The following is a 13,373-nucleotide window of genomic DNA, read 5'->3' on the forward strand; positions in this document are numbered from 1 at the left end:
GTTGGCCATGGATAACGAAACCCTAGAAGTTTAGAGGGCTAAGACAAATTTGGGATTAGAATCCCATGGTGGTAGCACTAGTGAACCTAGAGTTAGGGAACACTGCTTTTACACTAGGAACTTGAGCAGGATAGTCCCTCCTAACCAGAAGGGTGATGACATCCATATGTGGATTACTGCTTTAGAGAGGGATTGTACGGTCCAGAAGGCTTCTCAGGGACAGTGGGCAGCTATTCTGTGGCTCTGCTTTACTAACAAAGGTAGAAACATGCTCTTGAATATAAAGGAGGAAGATGCTGACAATTATGAAGTCTTGAAGAGTGCCCTCATAGATGGGTTTGGGTTAACCACTGAACAATATAGGGATAAGTATAGGAATACACAGAAGGCACACACTCAAGACTCAGTAGATTTTGTAGATAGTGCTATTAAGGCTCTGGAAAGCTGGCTTCATGGAAGTAATGTGCATGACTATGAACAATTGTACAATCTACTAGTGAGGGAGCACATCCTTAAATAACAGAAGTCCCATGGTGGTGGTGACAAGAAGAAGCAAGATTCTTCTAAGGCCCACGAGAAAGGTGGAGAGAAAGCTAAAGATAAGAAAGAGTCTTCTGAAGGCCCCCAAACGTCTGCCTCTGGGGGTGAGTCCAAATCCCCTTCATCTTGCAAAAAGAAAACTTGGTGCTATCTATGTAAAGAAAAGGGCCATAAGAGCTAAAAAATTAAATTGTCCTAGGGCTACCGCCAATACTACTACTACAACCCCCCTGTGACCCTAACAGTAGCGCTGATAGTATTAGTACACCCAAGAGTTTAGATGGGTTCACCTTGGGTACTAAAGTGGATTCTGGTCTAGTCAGAACACCCACTCAGGCTGCCTTAGTTCGTGGTAGTGGCACTGAACTTGTCACTTTTGCTATAGGTCTCAATAACTTGGGCAAGTACAGACAACAAACTCGTATTAATGGTCAGGAAGCTGTAGCTTACAGGGACACAGGGGCCAGTGTCACCATGGTGACATGGAAACTTGCATACCCTCTGCAGATTCTACCTGGTCAAAATTACCAGATGACCAATGCTGGCATTGCCAGGACAGATCACCCCATGGCTATAGCCAATCTGAGCTTGGGAGAAGAGTTAACTGGCTATAAACGTTGCAGTATACCCCAAAGTGGTGGTAGATTGTCTCCTGGGCAATAATTTAAAAACTTCAGCCTGGGCTGAAGTGGAGTTAAAAGCCCATCTAGCAATGCTAGACCTCTCTAACCAGGCTGGTGTAACCCCAAGGGCACAAGTCCAACAGCAGGGAAGTCAAAGAACAGTGGAGCCTAGAATAATAGCCCACTCAGCTACCTTCGAGAGCAAAAGGGAGGGAGAAGAGTCATCCTCCCCCAAACTTCAAATGAGGGTCAGCCTCCTCAAGGAGGTGAACTTGCCCCTTTTGAGGAACCTGCCCCAGAGGAGCACAGGCCTGTCCTGGCAGAGCTCCTGGTAGCTAGGGGACCTTCCAAAGAGGAATTAAGCCTGTAGCAGGTATCCTGCCCCTCTATGCAAAGCCTCAGTCAGCCTGGTGCTGCAGAAGAGTCAAGGGATGTCAGTGGACCCCACGGGGTCCAACGCAAAGAGGAATCTCCTCATTCTCAGATTACGGACCCCAAACCTGGCAGTACTAGGAAGTTGGATGAACCTCAGCAATCTAAGGGATCCCTCTTACCTCTAGCAAATGACATCTCCCATTTGTCCAAACCCTAACTGCTTGCTAAATCATTAGCGGGCTTTATTTGTACACTTTCAATCCCAAGCACGCGAGTCACGTCTTCAGCGGGCTTTATATTTATGTTGCCCCAGCACGGAGACACCTCTGCTTGTACTGTGACATTATGTCTAGCTCCTAGGATACTTCCTTTAGTCAATAAAGATATTGAGCTTTTTTTCCCCGTCAACGCCTCTTTCGCATGATCTAGGTAGGGAACTTCCTGAAGGACGGATCGAGCAAAGTGTCCGTCCCTCCTCACCTTGGTGTCCAAGCAATAATGTTTGCTTGTTTTGCAAAGGTGTGGAGGGAGGCCCAAGTTGCCGCCCTACAAATGTCCTCCACAGGAACACCCCTAGATAAGGCAGATGTAGAAGACTTTGCTCTGGTAGAATGAGCCCTCAAACCCTCCGGAGGCTCCTTACCTGCTAGGGAGTAGCATATCTTGATGCATAGTACAATCCATCTGGAAAGGGTGAGCTTGTGCACCGCACGACCCTTCCTGCAGCCAGCAAAGCCCACAAAGAGCTGGTCATCAATCCTGTAGTCTTTCGTCCTGTCACCGCCCTCTTAGGGTCCAAGCGGTGAAGTCTCTCCTCCTCCTTAGAAGGGTGAGGGGGAGGATAGAAAGAAGGAAGGGTAATGGACTGCCCCAAATGGAAGGGAGTTACCACCTTAGGCAAAAACGCAGCCCTGGTCCTGAGTACCATTGGTTCAGCATGAATGGTCAAGAATGGGGGTTTCGAACTTAGAGCTTGAAGCTCACTTACCCTCCTTGCCGAGGTGATTGCGACAAGGAATACCGTCTTAAAAGACAAGAGCCTCAGGGGACACTTGTGTAAGGGCTCGAAGGGAAAACCCATAAGATAGGTTAATAAAAGGTTCAAGTCCCATTGAGGCATAATAAAGGGAGCTGGAGGAAACTTGTTTGTAAGGCCCTTTATAAAACGAAGAACAATAGGAGACTTGAACAGCGACGGCTGATCCGGCAAACAAAGGAAAGCCGATAGAGCCGACAAATATCCTTTCACAGTAGCCAGAGCAAAGCCTTGCTGGGCAAGTGAAAGGGCAAACTGTAAAATATTAGAAAGACGAGCCTTCAAAGGATCAATGGACCTCTCTCCACACCAGAGAACAAATTTAGACCACCTATATGAATAAATAGATTTGGTGGAGTGACGCCTGGCCGATAAAATAACATCCACCACATCCGGCGCGAGAGAGAATGAATTCAGGTTGCCCCGTTCAATCTCCAGGCATGAAGGTGTAAGCTCTGGAGGTGGGGGTGTAGAACCTGCCCCTCTGACTGCGAGATCAGGTCTGCCCTCAGAGGGAGATGGAGCGGAGGGCACGAGGAGAGGTGGAGAAGATCTGTGTACCACACCCTTCTTGGCCAATCCGGGGCGATCAATATGACTTGGGCCCGGTCTTGGCGAACCTTCCTCAGAACCCGAGGAATCAAGGGTATGGGAGGAAACGCGTAAAGGAGTCGTGAGCCTCAACTCAACTGAAACGCGTCCCCCAACGCTCCCTGCATCGGATACTGGAGACTGCAGAATAACGGGCAGTGAGCATTCTCGTGAGTGGCGAACAGGTCCACCCGAGGAGCCCCCCACATCCGAAAGACGTGACGAACTACCTCCGGATGAAGCCTCCACTCGTGATCGGCGGAGAACTGCCGACTGAGACTGTCCGCACGTACGTTCAGCACCCCGGCCAGATGATTTGCCATTAAACAAATCTGATGGTCCTGAGCCCAGGACCACAGACGCAGGGCCTCTCTGCAGAGACAAAGAGACCCCACTCCTCCCTGTTTGTTTATATACCACATCGCGGTAGTGTTGTCCGTCAGGACTTGAACCGACTGACCGCGAAGGGAAGGGAGGAAGGCCTTGAGCGCCAAACGTATCGCTCGTAACTCCAGAAGGTTGATGTGAAGCAACCTTTCCTCTGGAGACCAAGGACCCTTGATCTCCAGATCCCCCAGATGAGCACCCCACCCTAAGGTGGATGCATCCGTTATCACTGTGGCCACCGATGGAGGAAGATGAAAGGGCTTTCCTTGAGACAGCAAAGACAGCAAAGGCTTTAGCCATCGATCTTTCCTTCTTGAAAGTGGGAAGTTCCACCAATAAATTTTGCGCAGTACGTGATGGTCTAGAGCATTATATGCATATGTGACATTAATGTTTTTTTCTCCTTTTTATTCTAGTCTAAAGCTTTTGATTCCTGTTTCCGGTTTCGACAGTGGTTGTTCTGCAGTTTTGTGTAGTTGCATTGTTTTGGGAAGAATTTTTTTGTTGTTGTATTTACTCCAAATGAGTAATATTGTAATGTTTGAATGAATTTTTTTGTAAGTGATTTCATAATGGCAGCATATTTAGTTGAACAAAACAAAGAGAGTGCCAATGCTGCACTAAAATTTCACGGAAAGTTTTTAAAGACAGATTGCCCTCCACGCTCCACCAAGACAGATCCGCTGAGATCTCCCTTGTGCTGATACCACTGCTTGCGGAGGCACCACTGGAGTGCCCTCATGTGCCAGCGTGCATGGTTGACCAACAGGATGCAGGAAGCAAACAGACCGAGCAGGCGAATGACCTTCAGAACTGGAACGACCGCTCCGTTGTAAAATAAAGGAATCATTTCCTGAATGTCGAGAATCCTTTGAGGAGGAGGGAATGCCGACACACAGTAGTGTCCAGTACCGCACCTATGAACAGGTTGCGCTGAAAGGGCACCATGTGAGATTTGGGCACGTTTATTGAAAAACCCAAGTTGTACAACAGTTGAGTTGTATCCCGCAGATGATGCAACACCTTCTCCGACGACTCTGCTTTGATCAGCCAGTCGTCCAGATAGGGGAAAACTGAGACCCCTGACCTTCTGAGATGGGCTGCCACCACTGCCATCACCTTCGTGAAGACCCGAGGAGCAGAAGTAAGACCAAACGGTAGGACCGCAAACTGATAATGTTGCGACCCTACCGTGAAACGGAGATACTTTCTGTGCGACTTCAGGATTGGGATGTGAAAATACGCATCCTGCAAGTCGATGGACACCATCCAGTCCTCCTGATTCAGCGCTTGAACTTCTCTTGCTTTAGATAAAGATTCAAGATTCTGAGGTCCAATATCGGCCGTAACCTGCCGTCCTTTTTCGGAATCAGAAAATACCGGGAGTAGCATCCCTGACCCCTCTCCTGCTCTGGAACCACCTCTATTGCACCTTTCTGAAACAACTTCAGGACTCCCTCCTGCAGGAGAAGACGGTGGTCCTCCGAGCAAGCCCCTTGGCAAGGAGGGTAATTTGGAGGGAAATCCCGAAAGGGAAGGGCGTACCCATTTTCTACAAGATCTAGAACCCAGAGATCTGTAGTTACAGATTCCCAATCTTGTAGAAAATGGGTAAGCCGGCCCCCCACAGGACCAGCATGATCCGGAATGTCGGATCTAGGGCTGTTTTGCGGTGGTGGGAGGGGCTGAGGAAGAGGAAGAGGAGGAGGAGAGCTGACGTGAGCCACTTGTGCGACCCCTGATTCTTCCTCTGTAACCTCTCGACGAGGAACTTTGCTGCTGCTGCTGTTGCTGCTGCTGAGTCTGCCTATAGGTACGAAAAGATGTTCTTCCAAAACCTCTGTACCTCTTAAAAGACCCTCTCGACTGAGACTGGAGTCCCAAAGATTTAGCAGTTGCCTTGCTCTCCTTGAATCTTTCTAGAGCAGCATCTGCCTTTTTCCCAAATAGGCCAGACCCATCAAACGGTAGATCCAATAGGGTTGACTGTACATCTTGAGAGAACTCCGACGTTCTCAACCAAGCACTTCTCCTAGTTACAACAGCCGACCCCATGATCCTTGCAACAGAATCCGCAGTGTCCAGCCCACTTTGGATCACTTGCCACGCAGCCGCCTGAGCATCAGCCAAGATGTTGTTAAATCGAGATCTATCGTCCTCAGGCAATTTCGGCGCCAGTTTCTTAGCCGAGTCCATCAGCGCGTGAACATAGCGTCCCAAGAGACATGTGGCGTTAGTCGACTTCAAGGCTATGCTGGCAGATGAAAACACCTTCTTTGCCGACTGGTCCAGCCTTTTTGCCTCTCTATCCCCAGGGACCTGTGGAAAAGCCCCCTTAGACTTTCCTGAACCAGCCGCTTGAATTACCAGGCTCTCAGGTGACGGATGAGACGACAAAAATTCAGGATCTCCTGGGGCCGCTCTGTATCTCCTAGCGATCGTCTTTGAGACCGCAGGAGCAGAAAAAGGTTTGCGCCACACCTCCAAAACAGGTTCCACAATGGCCTCATTAAAGGGAAGCAGAGGCTCTGATACCGCCGTTGGAGAATGCAGCACTTCAGTCAAAATGTTTGACTTAAACACTGTTGTAGGAAGCTGGAGATCAAGCAACTCCGCAGCTCTCCTTATGACTGCATGGTAGGGTGCGACATCCTTGGATGGCTCATCAGATGGCGGAGTAATCTCCCACTCAGGTGAAAGGTCCAAGCCACTAGCTTCCTTAAGCTCGTCAAAAACCTCATCCGACTCCACCAATTCTCCATCCTCCGCCTCCTCCTGAAGGTATCTCTGCTCCTCAATAATCCTCTGAGTCTCCCTCCTGGAGCGAATTCGAATTCTCGGCGTCGGCGGCGCCGTAATCGACTCCGACGGCGCCGGTGCCGGTCGAGCCATCGGCGTCGAACGTGGATCCAGCGGAGCCATCGGCGTCGAACGAGGTCGAGCCGGAGCCGGCGAGTATGGAAGCGGCATCGATGTTCTCGGAGCCGGAGGATTCCAAGACGGCGTCGCTGGATAAAATGGATAGAAAGGGGCCTGAGGATACACCTGCGGCACCCCTAAGTTAAAGGCCAAAGGACCCATCGGACCCGTAGGTACACCAGGGGCATCCATGGCACGAGCAAATACCCCATACATCGCATTTAAGTAATGCGAGGGGGCCTGACCTGGCCCAGGAAAGGCAGGATACTGGTCAGGCCCCACCGGACTCGGGCCAACCGGCGCCGACGGTGGATTCAACGGCGTCGCAGGCTCACCCGGGGCTTGAAGTTCTTCTGGGGCCGGAGATGGAGCCGGAGACGGAGCCGGAGCCGGGGATGGAACCGGCGTCGGAGTCCGGACTGGAACTGGCGAAGCCGGAGACAAAGAGACCACTGGAGATGAAGGACCAGCAGGCGAACCCGGCACAGGAGAAGGAGAGACGGAGTCCCTTCGACGCCGAGCAGGTGACTTCGGCTTCGCCGCCGTGCTCTTGTCAGAATCGTGCCGAGAGGAGTGCCTTCTCTTCTTCCTGTGCTTCTTAGCTCTCGAAGCATGCCCCGAAGTCGACTTCGACGCCGACCTCGACCTCGATCTCCTCCTCCCTCTCTTCTCTTTCTTCATCTTGGCAATAAAGAGTTTTGCCTCCCGTTCTTTCAGAGCCTTTGAGCTCATTTTACGGCAGCTGGTACAGCCATCCACATCGTGGTCCGAGGATAAACACCACACACAGTCCTCATGTGGGTCAGTGATGGACATATGCTTGCCACACTCCCGGTAAGGCTTAAATGCAGACTTCTTCGTCGACATCTTCAAAGAAGACAGGAAACAACAATGAAAATACACAAAGTATCCACGACGCTAACAACAGCGATTCCCGAAATCCGTTGGCTTCGACGGCGCGGAAAAAAGGGAACTGACGTCATCACGCCGACGAGGTCTTCTTATGGAGCCGGTGACGTCAGCAGAGTCGCGAGCGGAGCCGTGTCTCTGTGACGTCGTCTTCGACCTCATCGGCGTGGACTGCTACAAAAGTTTCCGAATGTTGCTGGCGCAAGGGATGTTCACAAGGTGAGGAATCCACTGGCAGATGTATCCATCAGAAAGTGGCTGAGTGAAATCTACAAGATTTCACTCAGTCACTTTTGAGCCCATGCTGTGTCAAAACCCTGCGCCTGCTTGAAGCAGGCGTAAGGACTGACGCAGCATTGTGAAGATAGGGCCCCCCAGAGCATTGCTGGAGCTGCGTCGCGCTTGCGACGCAACCACAGCAATGCGCCACTTTTACGGCACAGATGCGTGACGCATCTGTGCCGTTTTTGCCCCATGGTGCGCCGCATTATAAATGTGGCGCATCCATGGTGGCGGAGATGGGGAGCAAAATAACTGGCGTATCCCTGCTGATATGCAGGGATGCGTCAGTTATTATAAATATGCCCCTATATTCCTTGGTATATGGGATACAACTGACATGGCAAGATACCAGTACCAGACATTATTCATCAACCAAGATCTAACTGTAGCTAAATGGGACACTGCTAAAAATGGGTATGGTGCCTGATATCATTGAGTGAATCAAGGATATGGACTGGTGTATGGTGGTGATATATCAAGGTCGAGGGAGGGCCAGGAAACTTGAGAAAATTTGATTGGAAAGACTGTTAAATTATAAGGAGGATCTTACCTATAAATCTCTACCTGTCATGAATATACTGCATACAACAGGGAAAATGATATTATGTGGTGGTTAGTTAGTATTGTAATCTGATTATCATCAGACTTTGGCATACTTTAGCTGAAAAGTCGATGAAGGATAGTCTTACCGTGAATCCAGCTAACACAGCATTAAAACATGATGCTCCTCATTGACCATTTGGTTGTTTTCTCAGTGTTTGTGAGACCAAAATTAATAAAATGTATTGTAAAATATGAATAAAGAATTATATAAATGGATTTTGCAGCAGCTGCATGGGGCCCTGTAGAAGTGCAGCATTCAAGAATAATGCCCAACTACAATCCATCCCAATAGCCATACTGCTCACTAGACAATGTGATAGGCTTTAGTGTTTTAGTCCTGCAATGAAATCAACAGAAACAATTTAAATGTAAATGACCCCCATAACGTGATACATAATGCTGCATGCATTCTGCCCAATAAGAAACCCAAGCAATTATCAAAACAGGGGTACTGTACTAACGTGCTTCTGGGGCATTGCCTGTCTTTGCGCCATGATCTGGGGAGAGAAAACAAGGTTAAAGCCATGACTGTATATCTTATAAAATATATCCATATAATAAGATTTCCTTTAATGTTTGGTCTAATACCAGCACTAAAAACAAGACACGTTTCCTACAGTACATCAAGTGATTTTAAGTAAAGAACTGAATATATGGGGTAATAAAGGACTTGTGCCGCATACATAAGGAATAGTTTCTTACCTGTAACTCAGTTCTCTTGGAGTAGAATTGCCATTATAGTATTAAGCAATTAATAGTTCCGCCCACGTGTGGGGAGCCCCCAGCAATTCTTCAATATATATCTTCTTAAGTGTAGACTTTCGCCTTTCTGCAGAAAGGCCTGCAAAGACACTTAAGAAAGAGACAGGTTTGAAGCCTATATACATAGGCTACAAAGGCTTCTTCATCATGATGACAAAAAACGGCCAGATCAAAGTATTTTTGTATAATTTCAAGATATGTTAGCAAAGAGCATCAACCTCCCTCACAAACCCCTTTTTGTGATAGAGATGACGGAGAGCAGGACAGTGCAGCCTCAAAGGCTGTCTTTATAAGGGTAAAAATGGGCCTTGGCTGTGATGGCGGGCGAGCAGGCTGCATCTCTCTCGTCTCCTGGTCCCCGCTGCAGGCCGTGGCTTATTCCAGCAAAGTGGGGGCCCTTGTAGGATCAGCGAGCAGAACCTGGGAGTATCCCAGCAGCAAGATTCGGAGCTTGCAGTCTCCTCCCGTCTGAAGCAGCTGGAGGAAATTGGATGAGGTAATAACGACAGAGGCCTTTACAGCAACATGGTGGTCGTAGACAAGAACGCCTGCCTGCGATGCAGCACTCGAGACAGAGACTGCGTACTACTAATCGGCTTTCCCTGTCCAGTGGAGCAAATAACTAGAGACTGGCAGGGCCAGCTTTGAGTGAGCCTGCTGCAGGGGTGGTTCTTGGCCTCCACTGGGGCAGTTGCCCGGGCCTACCCCACGAGAGCAGGCTGGATAATGAAGGGTTGGTGGCCCGAATGGAGGTCGGAGCTGCCCCGTGACGGCAGCTGCAGAGGGAAGTGAAGACCCGAGGAGCAGACCGGGGTTCCTGAGTGGGCCAACAGCAAGGAGAGTCCCTGAGGGGCTATGAGAGTTGCTGCAGAGGCCAGACAGCAGGGAGACTTGAGGTGTGGGAGGGCTCTACCGGGAGTGGTGGAGCCACACGAGGCAGCTAGTGAGGAGAGCTTAAACACAGAGGGACTGGGCAAGCGGAGGCTCCTGAAGTTCGTGAAGCCTGTGTGGCGGCACCGTGAGACAGCCGGAGGCCACATGGCCTTGATTGCTGCCCCCGCCCCCAAGAGGTGAGCCGAGGGTGTTCCCGGTTGGAGCGGAAGGGCTAGAGGACAGGGGTCCACCGGTCATAGCCACATGTGAGGGAGAGCAGACTGGGCCCGGTGCTGGGGGCAGCGACCCTTTCCTACTCTTCTGAAGATTGCTTGGGGCAGTGCGGAGGCCCCTGGTTTGGGAGCGTGGTGGATCCTTACGGCGACCTGATAGCAGCGGCCTGGTGGTGATCTAGGTGAGAGGGTTCTCGCTGTCTGAGGAACCCAGCCCTGAAGTGAGGCCCTGCCCTGAGAATGTTGGTGGGTTTGGTCCCTCGGACTGCAGCATCTGCTCTGACCGGGGTCTGGAGTGCCCTGAACCAGTGGATATTCTAGAGGGCCCGATTTTCTCTAAATCGCCGGAAGGGGCAGTGGATCCCCAGAGTGGATGGATCCCAGTGGAGATGGGGAAGTGATAGTGGATTCCCCACTCCAGCGCCACGAAAGTAAATGTGTGGGGATTGAGTTGAGGCCAATGGGTCGTTGAATGTAGGCTGGGGGCCCTGGGAGTCCCAGCCCAACCGGAGTACAAGGCCAACCCCCAGCATTACATTCTAGGATATCCACTTTTGGGGGACGGACAGCAACTCTTAGGCGAGGCGACTGAGGGATCGGAGGGGTCATCTTGGGCCATGATGTCGGGGAGGATGAAAAAGGATCGCTCCCTCAAGGACATGCTGATCAAGCCCTCCGGCACTTCAGCCGGAGATCGGCAGACAACGCCTAGCACAAGCCAACTGCAGGACGTGGAGGGGAGTGAGGAGCCTGTCACCTGATACTTCCTGAAGGCACTGTTCTCCTCCTTACGTGAAGACCTACAGGCCCTCAGAGGACAGCTCTCCAGTGACATCAATGAGATTAGGTGCGACGTGGACTCCATCGAGGAGAGGCCCTCAGAAATTGAGGATAAGGAACATACTTGGAATGAGGAAGTGGAACATCTGCAGCAGGAGGTGATACGCTTGTGGGAACAACAGGTCGACTTCAGGCCCACATGGAGGACCTAGAGAACCACTTGAGGCGCAACAACTTTCGGATCAAGAGTGTGCCATCCTCCGCAGAGGGTACTGATCTAGATCTCTATCTGAGGGAACTTTTTTCTCTTTATCCTGGAAGCCTCGCCAGACCTAGAGATAAAAAGTGATTGAGTGCACAGGTTCCGACTGCCGAGACGATCATCGGCCCCACTTGTGGACATTCTGACCTGCCTTCACGATTTTCAACTAAAAGAAAAGATTTTGCGAAAGGCCTGAGAGAAACATCCACTATCTTTCCAGGGGCACACGCTGACGCTTTACCAAGACTTGGCTATGATAACCCTGCGGAACCCGGGGATCACATATTCATGGGCCACCAATTCCACCTCATTTTCTGCCTGGAGGGCAAGCTGTACCTGCTTCGCTCTATGGAAGAGACATGCCGGATGCTCGGAATAGAAGGTTCCTCTGCTGGAACCCATGATCAGGATCTGGCGGGATCCTCCTCCCGCAGATGCTCACGATGGCAAAGGCATCATCCAGCCCCTGGGACTGGAAAACCCGACCCAGCCACAATTTTGCTAGAGTCAGTGGCTGGGGACCAGCAAATAATGACAATGCGTGACCTCGCTGGGCATGCCAATTGCTGTTTACCCAGGGGTAGGCCTGGCGGATGGCGGGTTCGTGACAGGCAGGGACCGAGGGCCAAAACATGTACAACTTGTTTCCATTATCTGGGCACTTGTGATCTTGCTCTGCCAGTCCTGGACTTGATCTGGTTACTTTTATATTTATGCATTTAATTAAGTTTTGATTTGTTTTGGATCAGTACTCAACTTTGATGTTGACAAGGGACGACCTAGATACACTCACATAGGGATTGGGCTGTTGCGGGGAGAGCGTGGGCTCCCACCACGGATGCGCAAAGCACAGCACTGCTCTTCTAAATATTAAGGTCCTTTCGGTAAACTTGAAGGGCCTCAATAACCCAATCAAGTGCTGAGCAATACTGTCATATCTAGAGCACTAAGGGGCGAACGAACACGTTATTTACCTTCGGTAACGATATATCTGTGAGAGACATAGATCAGCTATGGATTCCTCACCTTAGAATTACCCCCAGTCGTCAGACTGGATCCGGAGAATTTTTCTTCAGCAGCACTCCTGCGTGTCGGCAGGTTGCGTCGGTCGCCTTCGCGTTCGACGTTGGCGTCATGGTCGCCGGAATGATGTTGCGGTATCTACGCCCATGCGTGCTTACTTCAGTTCTTTACAAAACATTCCATGCCAAAAGCACAGAGCCATACAAGGCACTGACCACTGGTGCACAAAACTAGGGCCCTGAAGGGAAATCCCTTACCCTAGAAGCCAGTTGGCAGAACGGGAGGATGGGTGGGGCGGTGAGGAATCTATAACTAATATATGTCTCTTACAGATATATCGTTACCGAAGGTAAGTAACTTGTTCATCTGAAAGAGACAATTAGTTATGAATTCCTCACCTTAGAATAGATACCCCAGCAATACCAACCCTGGAGGTGGGTCTGCGAACTAAGTTCCAGAAAGTCCTGGAGACTTGAATGGCCAAAGAAGCCACCTCTTCGGACTTGGCTGTCCAGGCAGTAGTGTTTGGTAAACATGTGCAATGAAGCCTGCGTAGCTGCCTATCAGATATCATGAAGGGGGACTCCACATCCCAAAGCAGTAGTAGCTGCCGTTGCCCTGGTGGAATGGGCACGCAACCCCACTGGAGGTTCCTTTTTCGCTAAGGAATAGCAGCTTTTGATGCAAAGAACGACCCATCGAGATTTGGTTTGTTTCTGCACGGCTCTACCTTTCTTGGCGCCGACATAGCCAACAAAGAGCTGGTCATCCACCCAGAAAAGGTTTGTGCAATCCAAATAGAATGAAAGCGCACGTTTTGGATCCAGACAGTGGAGCCTCTCTTCCTCTTTAGAAGGATGCGGGCGGGAAGAAGGTGGGCAAAGTGATGGTCTTTGCTTTGTGGAAAGAGGTAACCACTTTGGGAAGGAAAGAAGGCCTATTGCAAAAGGACAACTTTGTCCGAATGAACATCCAGAAAAGGAGGTTTGGAAGAAAGAGCCTGAATCTCTCACCCTGCGAGCAGAGGTGATGGCAACCAAAAAGACAGTTTTAAGAGGCAAAAGTCTGAGAGGACCGTTATGCAGCGGCTCGAAAGGAGCACAAATAAGGTAGGTCAGAACCAGGCATTACGAAAGGAATTGGAGGAAACAAGTGAGCGATTTACAATTGGGGAC

General features: G+C 50.2%; 1 protein-coding gene across 1 annotated transcript in view; it reads right to left on the minus strand.

Moving 5' to 3' along the window:
* The window catches only part of LOC146830355 (uncharacterized), a 485,325-nt gene that overhangs the window by 156,270 nt on the left and 315,682 nt on the right, over positions 1-13,373 (minus strand). The window contains exon 9 of the mRNA XM_085603720.1: positions 8,727-8,762. Coding sequence (XP_085459846.1) covers positions 8,727-8,762 — 36 coding nt within the window. The remainder of the gene's footprint in view (positions 1-8,726; positions 8,763-13,373) is intronic.

This window comes from Triturus cristatus, chromosome 5_1 (genome assembly GCF_964204655.1).
Source record: "Triturus cristatus chromosome 5_1, aTriCri1.1, whole genome shotgun sequence".
Classification (NCBI taxonomy): Eukaryota; Metazoa; Chordata; class Amphibia; order Caudata; family Salamandridae; genus Triturus; species Triturus cristatus.